The sequence below is a fragment of the Tubulanus polymorphus genome, chromosome 1 (assembly GCF_964204645.1).
Source record: "Tubulanus polymorphus chromosome 1, tnTubPoly1.2, whole genome shotgun sequence".
In the NCBI taxonomy this organism is placed as follows: Eukaryota; Metazoa; Nemertea; class Palaeonemertea; order Tubulaniformes; family Tubulanidae; genus Tubulanus; species Tubulanus polymorphus.
In genome coordinates, this window is record NC_134025.1 from 24,722,321 (window position 1) to 24,743,856 (window position 21,536).

The 21,536-nt window shown below is 37.7% G+C and overlaps 3 protein-coding genes across 4 annotated transcripts; all 3 read left to right on the top strand.

Annotated features, from left to right (window-relative positions):
• The first annotated feature begins 1,762 nt into the window (after positions 1-1,762).
• LOC141902972 (neuroendocrine convertase 2-like) lies at positions 1,763-15,748 on the top strand. The gene is made up of 13 exons (XM_074790925.1): positions 1,763-1,862; positions 6,726-6,830; positions 7,324-7,488; positions 7,709-7,817; positions 8,815-8,852; positions 9,782-9,858; positions 10,565-10,653; positions 10,836-11,011; positions 11,120-11,335; positions 11,433-11,533; positions 11,773-12,006; positions 12,958-13,122; positions 13,205-15,748. Exons 1-13 carry the CDS (start codon positions 1,767-1,769, stop codon positions 13,491-13,493), a joined length of 1,860 nt encoding a protein of 619 aa, XP_074647026.1. The 5' UTR covers positions 1,763-1,766; the 3' UTR covers positions 13,494-15,748.
• Positions 15,749-16,259: 511 nt separating this feature from the next.
• LOC141905525 (uncharacterized) lies at positions 16,260-18,338 on the top strand. The gene is made up of 2 exons (XM_074794407.1): positions 16,260-16,381; positions 16,539-18,338. Exons 1-2 carry the CDS (start codon positions 16,361-16,363, stop codon positions 17,628-17,630), a joined length of 1,113 nt encoding a protein of 370 aa, XP_074650508.1. The 5' UTR covers positions 16,260-16,360; the 3' UTR covers positions 17,631-18,338.
• An 83-nt stretch (positions 18,339-18,421) lies between these two features.
• Positions 18,422-21,458, top strand: LOC141911598 (uncharacterized). 2 transcript variants are annotated; one of them, XM_074802587.1, is made up of 2 exons: positions 18,422-18,887; positions 19,017-21,458. In XM_074802587.1, the coding sequence occupies exon 2, from the start codon at positions 19,024-19,026 to the stop codon at positions 21,082-21,084; it is 2,061 nt and encodes a 686-aa protein (XP_074658688.1). In that variant the 5' UTR covers positions 18,422-18,887; positions 19,017-19,023; the 3' UTR covers positions 21,085-21,458. The 2 variants fall into 2 exon arrangements, with proteins under 2 accessions (XP_074658688.1, XP_074658697.1); XM_074802596.1 differs by having other exon boundaries at positions 18,422-18,859.
• The last annotated feature ends 78 nt before the right edge of the window (positions 21,459-21,536 follow it).

Sequence of the window (21,536 nt, forward strand, 5' to 3'; positions counted from 1 at the left end):
CCCGCAGTCATTTTCACAAATTATAATGAAAATTCAGAAATCTTTTTTTTATCTTGACGTGAACAGAGGTAATGATAAGCCTCAACAGGATCCAGTAGCAATTCGCGGTTTCACTGTTCAGACTCTCCAAACCGTGGACCATGAATAACAACTCTTTAGCAGCACCAGCTTACTGGTCGGCAATCGTGCTCACCAGTTTTTCTGACTTACCACCGAACTTGTTGAGAATATCGTTAATTGCTATGCCAGTTATATTTGTACTCGGTGCCATCGGTAACGTGGCGAGTATTGCCATAATGACTAGTGGTTATTTTAGACATTTGTCATTTGCGAACTACCTGGCTGCCTTAGCTGCTTCGGATTTTGCGCGTTATACGAATTTGTTTTTGATTTTGCCATGCATTGCAGTTCATGGATCGTGGTCGTGATAGCGTTTGAACGACTAATGTTGGTTCTATTCCCTTTTACTGCTCGTATCGTCTGCACACCAAATTTTGCTAGGTTGACCGTAGCTGGAGTCTCAATTGTCAACTTATGTATTTCATCCAATACGTTTTTTCTGGTGCATTATTCGGTTGTTTTCGGTTGTAAATACGGAAGTGCTGAAAGTCAAAACATAATATTTTTCATATCTGTCACGTACGATTATGTCTGTCCAATTTGTTTGACTGCGCTGTTCAACGTGATCATTATCGTTAAGCTGTGTAGAGAACGAGATTTTGGGTCCGGTGGTTCGAAATCGTCGAAAACTCGACAAACAACCATTATGTTAGTGACAGTTACCTTATCTTTCGCGGTAACTTCAATACCGAATACAGTAGCAACGTATCTAGATGTGTCGACAATTGAAAACGGTGAATTACTTGTTTCACTGACTATTCTTCTCAGTCTCAATTACAATATGAATTTCTATATATATATTCTTGTTGGAAAAGAAGTCAGAAAATATTTGTCACTTCAATGCAAAGCAATTTGCAGTCAGTAATGCTGGTTTTCAAACCCTTATCACATTTTCGGGTTTGTGATTTTCTGAACAGTATTAAACGTTTCTTAGGAAATTATGCAAATATTACAATGAATGGATATCTAAAACCATATTCAATTTAGACGTAGAAGATCGCACTAAACTTAAATTTCATTTTTGGGAATCTATCCGTGCACTGTTTTCATCACACAATCTTCACCTAGAGAATTTCAGGTATTTCTGATGATATCTGTATAATGAAGCATATATAATATCATTTGGTTCTCACTTCTACAACCAAACTAGCTTTATTGGCAAGTCTGATTCGCATACGAGAACCAACATCAGCAGCAACGCTGCAATTTCATTGATTTCCCCTTATTAAGTTGTATGTGCTCATATATTATGTACTGGTAATGACGTCAGATCCAACGTCAGAATGCATCCGCAGTGATACAGGGACACCATAACAGCATCGACAAGAAGCAAGCAACTGATCATTGAAAGCTGACATATTTAGTTCACTGAGAATCCCTGCATTGCAAAAAATAAGCAGGGATAGACATCTTTTGTCTCGGGTACGTAAACTCATTTGTAAAGTGACAATTTCTCAACGTGCGAACGGTAAATTAAAGAAAAGGGCGAAAAATAGCTTGAAACCGATCAACTCGGACACTGAAGAGGATCGAAGATCTCGTCGGCGATGGTAAACCGTATATCATGGTGCCTACATAGCTTGCTGTGTATAGGGACGATTTTTCTATCTACAAGTCCGGACAATGTAGAAAGCGCAAAAGATGTGATGACCAACACCTGGCATGTCCACCTAAACGAGGATGGAGGCTCAGAACAAGCCAAACTGGTCGCCAAAAGGACAGGATTTACGTACATATCTCCGGTAAGTATCAGTGGGTTTCTAACGCACTATTGAAAATAGTTCGACAAAATCGAAAATGTATCTCGCAAAAATTATAGTAATATAACAATTTTTTATCTCATTTTGATGTCAAACCAATATAAAAACCATCGATGGGTGGTTTGTAAAGCATTTTATACGGTAAATGAAGATTATCTATTTGAGAATAATTCACAGAAAATTATGGTGTAGTAGAAATTTGACAAATGATTTCTTTCGTGTTGTATCGTGTTACTACTTCCACGTGCTCGTAAACGGCAAATTCTTTTCATACGAAAGCAGATTGTTTCATTCTCGACGCTTGAGCTGAGACTTCAAATCTCTCTCGTTTCTGTATGGATCAAAATACGTATATTGTATACCATATAATGCGATGGGGCTGTAGAGGTTTAACTGTCAATAGTCGTATATTAATAATTCAACGAATCAATTTTCGCTTGCTGGCGGTCATTTTGTCCATTAGTTAACGCAATAGGCTGATCCAGCACATGTTATCAACACCCACTGATGGAGAATATCGTGGTTTATAATTCACACATTTAGTCTTTTGTTCGTCGAATTATTTGACGCCAATTCTCACCAAGGTATAACTGCTCTTAAAACGCCTCAGACGAATATTATTCCCGATGACTAAGACGAATTAAAAGAAATAAGAAAACGAATTTCCTCACCACATCTTTACTTATTAAAGTGTAGGTTTCATTTAATAAGAATATGTAAATATCAACGTTATCTAAGACAAATTAATAGCATAGATACATAAGATAACTCTCAGTTCCACGGAAAAGGATGGTACATGAAAAAACTAAGATAATTTTTACCTAAATGGCTATTGGTCAACAACTGAAACGTTGTGGGTATATAAACGGATATGTCATTTAGATAAAAGTTTTAATTCACGAATAATACGAAAAATTCCAAAATATTGCTAGTATTATTTTCTAGGGTAAAAGGGTGAGTGTATGTTTTTCAAAATCGCTCACTGCGCTCCGTAGCCAATTTTTAGAACTACTTTTGTGGGTGTGAAACGTCTAGAATTAGACTTTTCACTTAAAGAAGCTTTATGGGCATGCGAATTTCCTGGCAAAGTGGAATTGGCGTTCCATAAAGGTTTATAAATGTATTCTCCGCCAGTAGGCAAAATGTGACTACCCATCCGTATAAAACTATTTTATGGCCGCCGTGAACGGAAATTGGGGATGATTGCACGCACCGAATCGCTTCTCTCACCACGTCGCCATGTCGACATGTCACTAAATCCCCTGAGTAAGAATTTCTTCGTACACACCGGAGATGAAGAAATCGCTCTTCTAGCAATATCTCCATCACCGAAAACTGAAACTACAGTCAATACTATTTTTCCTTTACGAACCATTTACCGAATGAAATACCAAAAATGTTCGCCATCGCTTTTTTGCTGTTGGGATATCTGAGCCCACGACCTCCTCCCTAAACTCAGTCAAATTGAGGACACTAATAAGAATCGTCAGAATTTATCGATTCAAATATTTATTGTCATGAGATTGCTGTTTGCTTTGCCGGTATTGGTATTATTGCTCATTTCTAGGTTTAGCTTTACATGAAGTAAGATTATCAATGGAACATCCGGCGCCCACGTCACGATTGCTTCCCGTCGTGGTACTGGTGTTTATGCAAAAGACAGGACCTATATGCTTAATTCATGATACGTTTGAGTGTGAGACAATACATACAGTATAGATAGGATGCCATGGAAACGAGCTGATCTAATTAGCTTCGCATTAATTCAAGCATTGGCCCTGAATTAGTTATGGCTGACGTTCAAGACTTAAGCCTAAAAGCGTAGAAGTTCACAAGAATTTCATATATTTCTTTGCATATTCAGTTGCAAAGACAACAGAAAATCATCAATAGATCATAGAGATTTTCAGTGGAATGTAATTCGTTCGATCAACGAATAGTCACCATATTCATATGATATGATAATATTAATCATTCGACTGCTGCTTGGTGAAAGTTTCTCCGCTCTTTTCCTGAACGTAGATGATAGATTGAAGCTGATAGATTCAAGTGTATTCCCAATGATTATTATGTGCACTAAAAAGAAATTGATGAAGTCTAAATCGATATATACATATGGAAGTATGTACTTGAGCACCTTGATTAAATACCATCAATTCAATTATTTTCTGCGTCATTGTGATAAAAATTGTGAATCCTTGTGTCTTTCCTAGCATTATTTTAAGATGATAGAATAGTTTGATGATTTGTTTTCTTCAACATAGCTGGCCTCTTATATAAATGAAGTCTATAAATTCCTCCTTATTCAAGAAAGAGCAATGGTAGAATTATGTTTGAGTTAATTTCTAAAAAAAGTCGAATATTTTTATTGGGTGGCATATCCTCCAAGAGTCAAGAGGTCATACATCTACCTAACGAATTCGAAAGAAAACGCAGCAAATTTCCATCATCGCGCTCTGTCGACTACATCCGTAATCATGATAACGGCATTCCGATGGCAAATGTTTCCTGTGTGATTTTCCATTGGTGAAAGATGATGGTTTTATCCTACTTTGAAGCAGCAACTCAGCTTTGACACGAAAGGCTTATTGGCAACGCATACGACCATGACTGAGTGTTTGACATAAGCAGTATTATACGACGACTTACACGATGAAACCCCGATTGTTCGATGAAAACACGATCTCGTCTGAAAGAAAACTCGTCGAAATCTTGACATTTCAGACAATGTCACAACTCATTCGCACGTTAATTTCAACGTTTGACTTCTGTGGAGATTCTATGATTGATTAATTATTCTAGGCTGTGATGAAAGGGAATGTTTCGATCTTGGGTGTATACTTAAGAAACGATTATATCATTTTTTATATTTGCTAATCGCGTGCAGAATAACGATTGATTAGGAACGCCGTAGCATTTTTATCGGAGAAAGAAATAGTGGTTTCCCCTGTCCAAGTATGGGGGCAATTTGTACCGAATGACGAATATTCGTGAACACAAGCGGTTGACAAAACGGTTTAATAGGAAAATACGCGTATAAAGAGAAAATGGCTAAATAAAGGATGAGAGAATTTCATCATCAGCGACAGCATCCAATCCCGTCGCTCCGTTCGGCCGTCTGATACGAGCGTTGCTATGGTAACTACTGGTACCTGTTCAAATTGTGCTGTACAGATGGGATTCGTGGGTCGATGGCGATAAATAAAGCTGAAATCACGTTCGTAGAAACCGATGATTAGTGATAGAATGTTAATTAATTTCGGTTTACACAACGTACATTTCAAAATAGCTATTCCAAATGATCAACAGAAAAATGACTCGTAAGTTTATTGACGCCTATAAGAAAGCATGCATATTATCGACAATGAATATACAATATATATGATTCACAATACAATTATTTACAATACCATATACAATACAATATCAAGAATCAACAAAGTTATTTTGAATTTGAATATATCGACGATTGAATTGAATTGTTCGGCAACCAGTCTAGCCTCAATGTCTTTGCTTTTTGCTTTGGAAAAACGCGCTCCGATATTTGAAAACATGAAATTGTATTGAAATTGAAAATGAGAGTCGTGAAATTAATCAAATTACAAAATTAACGCCAAAATTCACAATCGTTATGCCAATTTCGATGACGGAGTGGCGCATCGACTAACACAGTGCCCATAAGGCATCACGTAGTTATAATGCATATAAACATTATTGTGAGGGTTTTTATTTCACTGCGTCAAATAAAGATTATAATAAAAAAGACCCTGCCATTCAGTGACACTGTAGATTTGGGCCACACTGAAATTTTTTATCGGCCGTAACGTTAAATGTGATTAGAAGAAACAACTTTGGTTCGATGAAATTTTCAAAATTGCATCCAAATACGTCGGAGATCTTACAATACTTCTATTCAATTCGCGTACTCAGTGTTCGTTAAAGTCTGTAAATGCTCAGTACCGCTATCATATCATATCTTTACTAAGTTATCTACCTCCAGCAAATCTAATTACAAGTCGTAATGCAGATTCTACTGAAGGAGGGGTATCAAGCCGATACGTACACATATTATTTTCTACCATCAACATCAATTTATGCACCACTGCAGTTCTGTCGCCTCGTTTCTGACATTTCCCTCGAGAGAGGATGAGGTTATAAATATAGCGTGCCGTTCATGCGATCAAAAAAATCTTTTCTTCTTCGTCGGTGGTGGATAATTTAGTTATGTATCAACGTGAGAATGGCCGGGGGAAGGTGGACCTGTCTGAACGGCGGGATGCATAATTTACGACTTTTCGTCTGAAACTGAACAAAAATGATAAGAAATGAACCTTTCTTCGACTTAACGATGGGCGTGTCTGTGTAGTTATCCACAGCCGGGTCGAATTCGGATTCGTATGGCACAAAATAGTCTTAGTTGATATGATTGGGAAATTTTTCGTCGTGCAGCCGCAAATTGACGGTTGCAGATACTTTGCCGACAGCATCGCGCGAATCGGTTTGTACTGCGCTGCTGTCGACGCGTTTTGTCGTTAAATACGACATGATAGCGCTGCTAAAGACTGGGTGAAAATCTATACCCTTTGGTGGAAAGATTTTATCGCGTTGTGCTATCAGCGTTTAGTTTAAAATGATCCGAAGTGAACAGGGCTTTTATTGTCTTTCTCAGAAATGATGGGATAAAAATGACGCACGAAAATATCGCTCAACTTTTTAGATTAATCAAGGGAAATAACGCATGTCTGCAAAGATAAAAATCCACCCTTCCCTATGTATAATATTATTTAATTTTAGTCAAATAAAGTGGCTAAAGCAATACATTTGTATTTGGTAATTTTCTTTTAGGTGCTTGGATCAAAAAAAGAGTTCTATTTTGTACATAAAGCAGTTCCGCATAACCGAATGAAGAGAAGTGTTCCTCACACCCGCAAACTACGAGCAGATCCATTGGTAAGTCCTTGGATGGCGGAGGCTACACTCGGGGCGGATTCCCCGAATTCCCATATGCGGGGGTTTTCGTATGTCTTGGGAGTGCGTGTTTGTTTTAGAAACACGTCTGCCTGTCATACTAAGCCGCATCGATCATTTGAATAGCGTCCGCTGAAACAAGTTTATTAGAATCAAATTCATATGGAACATCCAACAGCAAAGTATAAATCATAGCGGATTAACTAAGCGCATAAATAAAGATCTCATTTGCAATTTACAAAATTATGACTGTAATGTTTTAAAGCTGATGGTATACACATGTTTATCTATTCATTTCGTAGCTGGAGATAATCATTAAGACTATAGCATGTACTTGAACTTGTTTCCCTAGCATTTCAGAATATTTATTAGTCTCGGGGTGGATCCAAGTTCAAGAACGAATATGGATACTAAAAGGGTATTACTGATTGCAATGATCTTTATTCTGGTTATATCACATTTTTTACGAATCTAGGTTAGATTAGCAGTCCAGCAGGCTGGCTTTCGACGTACTAAACGAGGTTACAAGCCTATTCAACGGGGCGTGCCTTTGAACGGAAATTTCGACGACGGGCACATCAATAACAGACACGATAAATCAGCCCCAAACGATCCACTTTACGGAAAAGAATGGTACCTGGTAAGGATCTTTTTTCGTTACAAATAAAGTTACAGAGCTTCATAACGTATCGTTATGCTTTGGAGAAAAATTCTATAATGTCAGATGCCGCTACACAGACACCTGAAGGTCAGGGGATGGGAAATATTTGTTTAGACGAGGAGACAACGACGTACAACGTGGGCTTAGACACAACGGTGTCATTTCGTGAAATTATATATCGCTAATTTTGTATTCTTAGAAAAATGTCGGCCAAGCGGGGGGAATAAAGAAATTGGATCTGAACGTAGAGGCTGCTTGGGCGTTGAATATCACAGGCAAGGGCGTCACTACTGCAATTATGGACGACGGTAAGTCATGCGGTTTCGTTACTAATAACACCACATTATCATCAAAGCCCCTTGACATAAACGGCTCTCCATCATCATTCACGGCCACTAGCGCAAATCCATGACATATATCCGACGAACCGCAGATTTCTATAAGATCCCTTCAAAAAAGTCATTTCAATCGGGAAAAACTGCCAGAAGTAGTTTTTACTGAAGTAGATTTTTTCTTCTTTTCTGCATACGTAACTATCGGGAAACGCAAAAAAAGAATATAGAAATATGGGTCTGATATCGAAAAAAGTGAATTATAATATCAATTCCTTTTGAATGATTGAAAGATTAGAATATAAAAAATATTTCGAGATTTAGTTCGAATTGAAGAGCTTCAATGAAATGTCCGGGTCGTCGATTTTTGCTAGTTTACTTTCGTTGCGATACAGACGTTTTAAGTGTTCGGCATAAAATGAACATTCAGATTCGGTACCACCGTCACCAATGATTTGTGAACCCACGCACATTTTACTATCGGTAGATAATGACTACTTTGCTTACATGATTGTCAACTGTACACTAGATATGACGTAAATGATGTTGCTAGTTTTATACGCCGATTGACTTGAATATAAAAACGAAGAAGTCGGCCATTCGCACACTGTTGTGCCCAAGTCTTGGAGAAAAATAGTATGATAAATAACGCAAAATTGAAGATATAAAATCATTGAAATTTAGCCCGGGATCAATGTCTCGGTCAAGAAACACTTATGATTGTAATGATAATAATGGCTGAGGGAATTTACTGATTTTTGTGATTCAAGCCTTTTTATGGTGGGCGATTGGGGGATGATTGCACTGACGGGTTCTATTGATGATATACAGAATTCTATTGAAATAAGTCTATAATCGGTGATGGTACTTCATTGTTGATAAACTGGTGCGCATATCTAAGTATTTCTAACTATTGCTTGTAACCATAACATCCCTTTTTCAACATTTCACGATGATTTTCATTTTCTTAAAGGTGTCGATTACATGCATCCGGATATATGGGATAATTACGTAAGTGATATCAGTTTTCTTAAATCAATGTTTATAACCTTATTGCCATTTCCATTATGGTTTCATTTCAAATTTGATATGTCCGACTATTCATCGGAGATTCATTTAAAAGTAATGCACCCGTGCTCCAAGCCCACGAACGTTAGCAAAAATAAATTACCGCAACATGATAATGGTGGCTCGGATATGTTTTTGATACTCAATTATGTTTCGCTTAGCTGCAACGATGCGGTTTTAAAGGTTAATCCCTGGGGGATTACTCAGCTTGGTGGTGCAAATCCTCGTTTGAGATTTCATGTTTCGTTCGTAACCCTAGACCGTGTACACATCGGCTACATTGTGGCAATTTCATCATGATTAATTCAAAAATTACTCCCGCACTGTTACTGGAATATATCAAGCCTAACTACGCAAGCCGCATTCATAGAACGCTTTGCTCAGTCTGTTGAATGATATTTCGTTCAATAATTGCCAACGGCTCAAGAATACCAATTAATTGCATAGAATACGCACATTCGGTATTGTCAATAGTACAAATTCGGAATTTTCCTGCCATATTCTTTCGTTAGCAGTCTTGGAACAGAAGAACCGTTATCTCTAACGTTATGTAACGTTCATTCACGCCAATTATTCATAAACAGATAGAAAAGATAAGAAAATGTTTATTTTCTTTTTTACTGACTTAAATTGGAAACAGGCCAAATTGCATTAGAAAGAAACCAAAAATACATGCTCGGCTCACCTTGACTATTAATGATGGTCCTGTATTTGGACTCGCTGAGAAAAAAGTGATTGATATTAGCGCCGTGTTTGTCCAATCGATTACTACAAAGAGACTCATGTTTGGTCGAAAACTGTAGGCGTGGAAATATTTGTTCTTTGTTGTACGAGATGATTAAATCGGGCGATACGGTTTTGTTCGCTTTCAGAATGCGGAAGCCAGTTACGATTTCAGCAGCAACGACCCGTACCCCTACCCGAGATATACGGACGACTGGTTTAACAGGTAAAATTTGAAATTTATCCCGCACATTTTCGCTTATCATTCTTCGTCATATTTCATTTCATAGCATAATGAAATATGCATGCAGTCCATTATTACATCAAGATCTTTGCAAATAGTGTTCATGACTAAATTTACGAATGAATATGGAATTGTTTTATCATTCGCCTACCGTTTGATGAGGTTTCTATGGACACGAGGATTCATTTTGAGGCAATGTATAAGGCATCTGCGATAGCCCACGCTTTTTCCTACGAACTCCCTTCCTTATAAGACATTCCCAGAATTTGAGACCATCAAATTACGCATTGTTCAAAAATACTGTATAGTATCTTAACTAAAATCTAAAATTCATTAGTTTATTAATTCCTTGCTGCGGAACACAAAAATAGCAATTATTTATATATTCGAACATTTGAAAAGTAATTGTTGACCGCAGTAATGATAGACAAAAACTTATCCCGGGTTAACAGCTATCAAAACCAGAGTAATAAAATATTATGTAATATCATTAAACCAAATGGAATAGTTTTCGTAGGTTAGGGCAAGACCGCTTTAAACGGCAAAGCAATCAATCACGTGGCTATAAGTTTGATTAGGCTTGGACACGAATGTTACGCGTTTGCGTGTTAGATTCGGTCTTGTTTGTCTTCTGGATAATTCACCACACCTAATCACGAGAAACCTAATATATTTCATGTATTTACAGCCATGGAACGAGATGCGCCGGTGAAGTTGCGGCCAAACGTGACAACGAAATATGTGGTGTAGGCGTGGCATACGATTCTAAAATAGCCGGTATGATTCGCATTATCATATTTGACGAATGCCCTCGCACTAGCCATCCAGAGATTAAATTAGATTTTTCAATTAAAAAATGTTTAAAATGATTAATGAATGACTGGGTGATGTTAATCTAAAGCTAAAGCACCCACTTATTTCAATATTCATGAAAAGATTTTTCTTAATGATTTTTCAAGGACTCCGTATGTTGGATCAACCATACATGACTGATTTAATCGAAGCTAACTCGATGGCCCACGAGCCCAATCTGATAGACATTTACAGCGCTAGTTGGGGTCCCACAGACGATGGTAAAACTGTCGATGGACCACGCAATGCTACTATGCGAGCAGTCGTCAACGGTGTCAATGAAGTATGTGCAACATTTCAATAATGCTATTAAGACATTCTAAATCTGATTTTATGTATTGTTCATGAGGTATAATCTATTTTCCGAATAAAATATATATATCTATTTTAGGGTCGCCACGGTAAAGGTAGTATTTACGTCTGGGCATCGGGAGATGGAGGGCCCGATGACGACTGCAACTGTGATGGATACGCGGCGAGCATGTGGACAATTTCTATCAACTCTGCCACAAACGACGGCCAAACTGCTAGCTACGACGAGTCATGTTCTTCAACCCTTGCATCGACTTTCTCCAATGGAAAGTCCTGGTTCATGGACGCTGGAGTGGTAAGATAAACGTTTCTTTTCAAAATGCAGTTACTCGCTTTGTTAGGGATCTAATGCAATTTACGCATCTGACGTTGGTTACAATATGCCATTTCAGGCAACAGTCGATCTGTATGGTGAATGTACGTTGAAACATTCGGGCACATCGGCTGCTGCTCCTGAGGCTGCCGGAGTATTCGCGCTAGCGCTGGAAGCCAAGTAAGAAATCCTCTAGAATAATAATAACACAAAAGCTATGGCATTCTATGTGTCATTTCAAAAAATCACCCCTTTATTCAATGAAGAGATTGATATCTTGTTTTTCTGATATGTAAAATGAGTTGGGATTAGAATAAAGAAGACTCATTGCAATAGCGAAGGACTCGTATTTACACAACTTTCATGTTATCAGGAATTGTACATCCATGAGCTAATAAGAATTCAATTTTGGTTTACAGCAAAGGACTGACATGGCGTGATGTCCAACATCTAACTGTTCTAACTTCCAAGCGAAATCATCTATACGATAATAGCGGTAAACATAATTGGACGATAAATGGAGCAGGACTGGAGTTCAATCATCTGTTCGGATACGGCGTGCTCGATGCTGGTGACATGGTCGACCTGGCCCTGAACTGGCGAAACGTTCCTGATCGCTACCACTGCACCGCGGGAACTGTCAAAGGAAAATAGTAAGTTCTTTTTGTTTAGACTCGATAGGGAAACAAACGCATCAGACACAGCTAATCTCAATCTCACGTTTAACTACGCAATTTCTTAAAAAGCTCAATATTTAGATGATGCACGAGACGCAATGCAATAAGCTAAATGCTTTACAAAGGAAATGAAATAGTCTTTGTATTCATGCGTGAGTAATTTGTGTAAAATCTTGAATGTAAGAATAATTGCTATCATCGTGTTCAGCTGCTGTCATGGACATGTTTACTGGAACTGCTCATTTCGTTACCATGGCAACGATGCTAATCAAGTAACGCTGAAATTAAAAGGCTTCGTTCAAAGGCTACGTTCAACTATTAATAACGTTCAGATGTTGTTGTTTCGACGTTATCACTATAGCCCTTCCCTTCGAAACACTCCTTTGACGACATCAAAACTAATTTACCATCGTAATAATTTTTACATTTGCAAGAAATTTAAAAGAATACGTGTTACTATATCATTATCATTGAAAGGCGCTGTTAAAAAAAAATATTGCTGACGCATTTTCTTTCTATTTCGGTGAAATTAATTCATATTCGACTATTTTAAATCGCGAATTATTTCTATTTGCATTAATCATACTACCGCAGGACCCAATGGACCTCATTCGAATAAGCATACATTTCAAATTGAATGTTAGACAATGTCATCATTATCAATAGGAAAATATCAATATAATTTTTGATATATATAATTATAAATATATAATTTTTGAAATTAAGGTATGAACTCTAAAAAATTCTAGTCTGTCAAGATAAAAGATACATGACACCAAAGAGTCGTTAAGTTTGAAATCTCAATGCAAAAGATAAAGCTTTTTAGGATGGATTTTAAATGTATTGGAAACATTCGGTACTAATTTCATGGGGTGGGGAAATCACTTTCAAGTACAATGTTCAGTTTCCGTTCGTGTACAATTTCAGTGATTTTCATCAAGGAGAAGCCTTGCTTCTGACGATCACTACCGATGCTTGTAAAGGACATGAGAATCAAGTGAATTACCTGGAACACGTTCAGTCATTCATTACACTTCGAGCCAGCAGACGGGGAGACGTTACAATTTTCCTCACCTCACCGATGAACACTACGTAAGTAGGGATGACCCACCCACACGTGTCAAAACATTTCAAAATGGAATTCGTTACACATTGTACATATATCCTTTTACAGATCCATGATTTTGAGTAAACGCCCAAGAGACGAAGATGCGAAAGAAGGCTTCGTTAAGTGGCCGTTCATGACCACACATACCTGGGCCGAGAATCCACGCGGTACGTGGCGCCTGGCCGTCATTTTCGACTCCGAGAAGCCACAAACCGGAACACTGTTCGAATGGACACTTCTTCTACATGGCACGAAAAAGGCACCTTACGCTCACCAGAAGGTCATCTTCGGAAAGCATTCCAAGTTGGCCGTAGTCAAGCGAGAACATCAGGGTCCGAATTTCAAATTCGAGTGAGAACACAATTCCTCACATAAAAAAACGGCACCTTCCAATGAAAATGAAATAATGACGACGACTCTATCTTTGGTTTTGTGTGCCTCCCCTCGTCGACCTTTCTGTATTGAGTAAACTAAATAAGATATGTACATCTGTAGGCCTATAATTCATTTGTCTATCATGATAATCCTTCATGCTATAGGCGCAATTTTTGTTTCCGTTACATAGACGACCTTAATAAGATATATGTTTAATTATGATTAAATTAAATCATTATCATTACTTGATAATTGATGAAGTTTCACAAATTGATCTCAGAAGGTTTCGTTAGTGAAATAACACACAAACAATGCGGATTGTATCTGTGCTATTGGTTAAACAACTACGAATCGGAACGAATCCCACCGAAATTTATAGAATAGAATTATTAAAAACCTTTCATCTATTTTCGATTCTTTTGTAGGGATTTTGTGTTCTAAATACTTCAGTATTCTACGTAGGCGTTTGAACATCGCAATGCGTATAATCTATTCTAGTAGATTACAACTAGTCTTCTCAATATACTTAAGTTTGAAATTCTTAACTAGTAAATGATTTCACGAGTTCTTTTGCCTTGCACTTATTAAATGCTGTTTTGGATTGGTAACTTCTTACATGGTACGCACGCTTTGAGACCCTTGCACTAAATATATATAAAATGGACTATATATTACTTCATGTTACAAAAAAAACTTAATCATCTATCAAAGCAATACTACAGAATTACTATTAAAGAATCAACTCAATGTAAATAGAATACTAAAGAATTCGGTTATTTGCATGCATATATACGTACGCTTGGCATTCTGGAATGGCTTATGAGGATGATGGAATATATTACGTGAAGCCCCTTTGTTAGTTTCGTACAACGTACGAACATCGTCGTGTTGTTCCCTTGTTAAATATTAACGAATTCGTTGTGGTATATATATAAGTGATAAGAAGCTTTTAAATTTCTGAGTGCATTACGACATAGCATTCGACGAATTCAATCTATTCAAAGTCTTTAAGTGTTACTATTTTTGACATTTGGGTTTAACGGTCAAGGAACGTGTCGAGATTAATTCTTCTCCATAAAGATTGAAAAATAAGTTTCTACACTTTTTCAAGCCACTCGTGCAGTACTATTAAGATTATATATTACAAATTTTCCGCTGATGTTCTCCAGTCCAACTTCTATTGGTAACCAAAGGCACCGCGATTTGTTGATTTTAAAAGATGCTGGATCATCCAAATGTTATAATAATTAAGGTTTATTATTCATTATGAATACTACGATTAATTGAATCACTAATAACACACTTTTTCATTATTGATAGCCTTCTATATGATAATCAAACATTGTCTGTGCATGTTTCGCAGTATCGTTACGCTATTACATTATCTATATTCATAAACAGCCTATGGAACCTTACAGAAATGATGGCTTCTTCTTGAACGCAGTAGAAATACAACATAACTTTTTGCCTTCAAATATCAACGATATTCTAAAAGCTCCGTCTGATTGGAAATATATCTAGTAGCATTTCACTAGCCATACGTTCGAATATCTAAAAGTTAGCGTTTCTCCGGAAATTTGGGAAGGCAGCCATCTTTTCCGAAGAATCTATAAAAGGGAAATTTGAAATACATACGAATTGCATTTAAATGATACGTGTTCGTCATGCCTCCCCCGCTCCTCTATTAATTGTGAGCTCTCTATGTCTGTGATTTAGTTGATATTTTCTTGTACTGGTCTCTATTTGGAAATAACACCAAATCTATATACATATCATTTGTAATATATCGTACCTAAATACTCTATACTAACTGTTACAGTCGAGGTGGCCCTCCTGCTACTTAAAACATGTCCTATACGTCCTAAATCTTAATTTCAGTAACGTTGCTTTGTCACTTCGCTGCCACTCAAAATGTAAAGTTGATATTGATTTTTAGAAATCCTGGGCTTGCCAAATATTTCTATATCACTTTTTTCGGCGCAAAGAGTATCATCTATTTTGATTTATAAGAATACGTATTCAAACTGTGAATTGCTCTGCATGAAATTCAGTGACCTCGTTTATTTCTAACCCGCCGATGATGTTTTCCCACCAATATTACCGGAGGCTTTCTGTTTGTCTTGGTCATTTAAACGACATGAATTTATGGCGGCATAACTGAGCATTTATCAAAAATATGTAAATTGTAAAGTTGTTGAATGATATTATGATATTAATAAAAAGTTATTTTGTGATCAGAACAGATGTCCATACAATATATTTGTTGTCATTCATCATTTGTTTCCTGATTAGGATTCAAGGCAGTTCGCAATTTTATTTCATCACGTAGACGATGCACAGGAACTATAAACCAACAGAAAAACTCTAGCAAATGGTCAATGAATTAATGCTGTAAATTGCTGAGTTGTTCCGAGAAGGAAGTACCGGTGTAAATGTTCTGTCCCCATTGGTCCGGTATTCTACCGTATGTGTGATTATAGACCTATAACTAGAGGAATACTTTATCGGACGTCTTTTTCTGTTAAAGTCAACAAGGGGCAGTACCGAAGATAAACGAAATATGCATCCAAATATATAGATTGCAATATAGTCTAGAGCGAATATCGTTTAAAAGTGACAATATATTTGCTTAACTCATTGATTTATTTGTGTTCAATATTTAAATCGAATGCTCGACTTTGACATTTAAAGTTTATGTATACACTTGCTTTTTTCTTATCTTACAGATAAGTAAATTGTTCTTTGCCTACGTAATGTTTCACTTTTAAGACTAGTGACACAACGTTTACTTTATAAAGGATTATATATGTTAGAACCTATAGCCGCGCAAAGGCTAGGGAAGTTGTCATGGCACATTTTTTCAAAACGGTAGGTGTTTCAAAATTATCCATAAGCTCAGCAAAGATGAACTGAAATGTACATTAGTCTACTGAAGAAATAAAGAATTGGCTTCCCGTTTCTGTGTGCGGAGTTATGTGATATCTATATAGGAAATGCAAATTCCTGAACATTTCATCAATTTCAGGATCTCAGTGAAGCAGTTAAAGCGAAGAGTAAAGTTCCAAAATGTATCGCAGATCCACATCACTACATCGGTCAGTTTTTACACACTCGGGCTGCATCAGAACGAGACCTCACCGACAGGAATGACTCGCTAAACCGCAAAGAGCGGATGACACTTCGCAGAATAGACCGGCGTAGACAGCGAGTTATCGAAGAATTAGAAGCCGTACAGGTCAGAACAGTTAATTTGGACATTTTGGAAAACCGTCGTAGTAGTAACCCACAGAAGGCTCCAATCAAAGACATCGAAATTGATAGCATACCGAGACGAAATAGGTCAATGACACAGCCAACGAGCGTCTACCACAATAATACTCATAAAATACCGAGAAGGAAAATTTCATCTGACCATTCTCTTCCACCACTGATCGTACAGAAACAAGAAGTCATCGATTCTAAGGTTCCCGACGTCCAGTGCTGTCCAGATCCACGTAAAAGACGCGTTTCTCAGCATGAAAGATATCGGCGAGATGCTGTCAAATACGAATCGTGTCAATCAGAATCAAGACGTGCCGAAGCGAATCCGATATTACCATCACAACCATGTGCGAATTTGAGAAAAATTTCACTGCCGCAACTTCCTGCAAGTTCTTTCAGGAAACTGAGGCCACAACAACAAATGTTACCACCGATCAGCAAATCATCGGATACCAGGCCGATAGGCGGCAACATAAACAACGTGAACTGGTTCACTCGCAAGAGCAGGTATTATTACCCGATGACATCACTTACTGCGTCATTAGATCAGTATAATAGCAGCCTAGCTATCAACGCTAACACGAAAAAAAGATTGAACGACGCGAAGAGGATCACGACGGTATTATCGAATATTCAGTTCCTGCGCGAATTCGAACCTGCCGATGATTCCGAGAGCATCGAAAGTGGCCCTAGCATCGGAAAAACTTCGATAGGTAATAATTTGTGTGAGGAGACGCAACCGGCAAATTCTGATGGAAAAGCGGCAGTACAAGAAACCGAAGAAAAATCTACGATGAATGTCATAGATATTTTGCAACTGGAAAACCGGCCACGATCATTTTCAGAACCACCGTAACAATAATTCGTGAACACGGAAGTGGAATCCTATGCTAGCTTAAGCTTATGAATTAACGGTCATGGCGAACTTTCATGCCGTCAAAATACCGTGTAAACGTCTTCATACCGCGTAAAAATGCGATGTATGAATGCCTAGAAACGTAAAATAGAAAATGTTCTCGTTTAGTTCATTTCTAGAATCTAGATTATTTGCATGTGTATTTGCAAGTATGTTATTATTTATCCATGTATTCATTTTGGAAATAAATTGCAACATTGTGTACAATGAGCCAATCAATACATGATGTTGTAGCATAAAATTGCGGTTTCAGAAAAAGCTAGGCTTGTATATGAACTGAAACCCAGAATAGGAATGTGAGATATAAAGTGTAGTAGTTGGTTATAGAGACCTACTGTGCAAAATCTACCTAAATACAGAGATTGAGATTCATAAATATAGCAGCTTAAAATGGACCAACAAAAGAGGATAGTCGATTATTAAGTGAAGATATAATGGCGTTTCATGTTTGATTTGAAATTATCCAAACTTTGGTAATCTGAGCAGATTTGGATAAAGGGTCTGTGTATTCTAGGTAGTAATTTTAAGTGATGATTCTTAAGACTCTTTTTTGAAGTCTGTATAATTTACCGAAGTCGAAAATGTTGCCCGATACAACATTACAATAAAATAGGTGAGGGTAGATAAGGCTGACATACAGTTGTCTTATTATATTACAAGGTAAAAGTTTAGATAATTTGGAGATACGAATATGTTTTGCTACAATTGTAGTGGTGGTGATACTTGTGTGTTTTTCCCAGTTCAGTTTTTCGTCAATTTGAATGCCTAAGAATTGACGTGAAACCCTGGGTCCAGTTGCACATGTTATGGCTCAAATTCAAGACTAGCCTTAAACCAACATAGTTCGATAGCCAATCTAATCTAATTACTTAAGACCAGTTTTAAGATTTAAGACCACTTTTTGACTTAAGTCACGACTGTGCAACTGGGCCCTGGCTGTTTATTCCTATATAGGTCACCTTCATCAGACCGAGTTGTATTTTCAATCGCGATATTGAAAGCGTTCTGGAATTCCCTCACCGGGAAAGCGTTCTGGAATTCCCTCACCGGGAATACCCATTATCATAGAAAGTATGATTATGTCGAAGGAAAACTGAGCCGACTATTAATAACGAATACTCGGACGGATAGCTTGATCTTCGTAATATAACCAAGAGGGGACATTTAAAGTAGGTCTATTGCTGAAAGTGAATAAAGGTGAATCCTTAATCATTTGAAATGGTGTATAGTACTCGTTCACGATTTCTGAAATACATCGTTGCACATTTCAAGGTATATTATTTCATTCAAAAATTTTAAAAGAATGTCATTGTATCGTATTTTCAGCGGGAAAATGTCATCATTGATCGGTATCTTCGTCGACGTGTCAGGCTCAATGAGGAGAAGCTTTACCGCAGGCAGCAGAGGCCAGAAAATGGAAGGAGGAAGCTGGGCGCGATCAATCTTTAAAACCGTTGATGAATTTATCAAACACGATGTTTCGTCTGATGACAAAGTTTTCTCGATCGGTTTTGGTGCAAAGAATACCCCCGAGGTTTTTGACTTACTGAACACAGTCCGCTTGAATCGTGGCCACCTCGGAAATCGGCTGTACGATGATTTTGATAAAGTGGTTATATTGAACAAGTTGTTAACGATTCTAGAGAGTAATGGGGCTCCATACGTGCGAGATTGGGCAGATTGCAGTATACTGTTGAATGAAGTTTCTCACAGAGATGCAAATACGATCCTTTCTTCAGTTGAAAAGAGTGACGAATTTAGAAGAGATTTTGTGCGGTCCTTACCTGATGAATGTCGCATCCGATGTTATCGGTCTGAAATGGCCCGCCATTCTAGCGCAGTATTGAGTTGGTTTGGGCAAGGCACGATGTTAGGTGGCGTGTTCAACGCACCGGAGAGAATGGTCAAGTCAAGAACAAAACAGTCCATCAGGGACGTAGTGCACAATAGTAGAATGTTGATGAAGATACGAACTCAAGATGTATCGGCTAAATCTATCATGAGTGTGGAAGAAGCATCAGCTATAATGCACGATGGCTCAAACGCCGACGAATTAAAGGAATCAGAGATTGACGAAATGATGGAAACGGTAGAATCCGTCATCTATGGTGGAACTCCATTTTTTCAAGCGTTACGACAGGCGGAATCCCTTTTCAAAAGATCACCAAACAATGATGAAAAAAAGGTCTTAGTTATCCTGTCAGATGGTTTTCCTACAGATTCGAGAGATGTGACATCGTTTAGATCACGCTTTCTCGAAAATGGGGTTACGATTGTTACTTGTTTCATTACGACAGATGATATTGACGACCCGAGACGGCTCTACAGCAAAAAAGGATTGTGGTGGAATGAAGGCGCTAGGTTTCTTTTTGATCTCAGTTCGACGATTGCAACACAGGTGGTTCCTCGCACGATATTTGTCAAAAGAGGTTGGAATATCGATATAACCGACAATGAGACGCGGTTGTTTTTCCAAATAAGCCATCCGGATTTCATCGCAGATATTTGGTCATTTGCGCGAGATGTTGTATGTTCACAGGACGCTCTCGTTGATTTGTTGGCTTGGGTTGACTTGGACCTGCTGATCAACAAGGCTAACCAGGGTTTCCGACCTCAGGAACAGAGCGGGGGTACTTGCTATGCCAATGCTGTCGCCGTGGTATTATACCTTGCAATGAAGCGTATCGTTGGTCGTACGGATGGATATCCTAACTTTTTCGATCTTCGAGCAAAAATCATCGACATCTATGGAATGCACGGGGCAAACACTCGCAATGTCCTCGATATGATCTGTCCAGAATATCGCTTGCATCACAAACCGGTAGAAATAAAAGGAGCGCTTGTGGCTATTTCTAAAAAACGACCAGTAGTCGCAAGATTTAGACTAACTGACGACGAGTGGCGTTCATTTTCATTGTTTTTTAGGCAAAATCCACGGGGAATTTTGTCAGAGCGTGACCTCAAGTGTCATCGACCGACGACCGACAAACTATTCGGCCATGCAGTCGTCCTTACTAGTTACAACAGTGAATGTTTAAGATTCATGAACTCGTGGGGCACTGATTGGGCCGATAGTGGCTACTTTAAAGTAGCCAATGCCCGCGTGATCGATTTTGAATTCTTCGATGTATATTGGACGCTGTCCGATTTGCATCCATCGGAGATCCGCGAGTTCGAAAAATATGGACCAGAAATAGCTGACCGACTATTCAAATCATTGCGGGGATTGCAATCAGCCACGTACACCTGTCCGATTTGTAGGAAACCATCGAAGGTCACAGAATTCACGGGCAAGTTAGTTCAAGCGAAATGTCCGAATTGTTTGGAGTTGTTTAGTGTAGATGAGAGTTGTCATGATCTAGTATTGAATATGTACTTGACGTCGCTGGGTTAGTAATGGCGTAGAAACGACTGTGGAACAAACGCTAAATTACTTCCGATACCTATGCACTATGGCATTAGTGAAAATCAAATACGATTCAATTCATTACATGTTGAAAAAAACAAACATTCATTGAAATAAATACATGTAGTGTTATTATTCATTTCCCTATGAGAATAAACTCGGGAGGTGTTCAGTATTATTAGTTTAGTTTATTGTTGTAACTATTATGTTCATATGTATGATTATTATTATCCGTATAACTCTTATTATCAATTATCTCCACTAACATTATATATATGTAAAAGTATGTAAAAGTATAAGTATCATCATTAACATCATAATTTTTTTTCTATTTTAGTCATTTTTATTATCATTATATTGAAGTATATGTATTATAGTTAGTGTATTATCATTATTACATGTACTATCATTTATATCTTTTATTGCTGCACCATTGATCA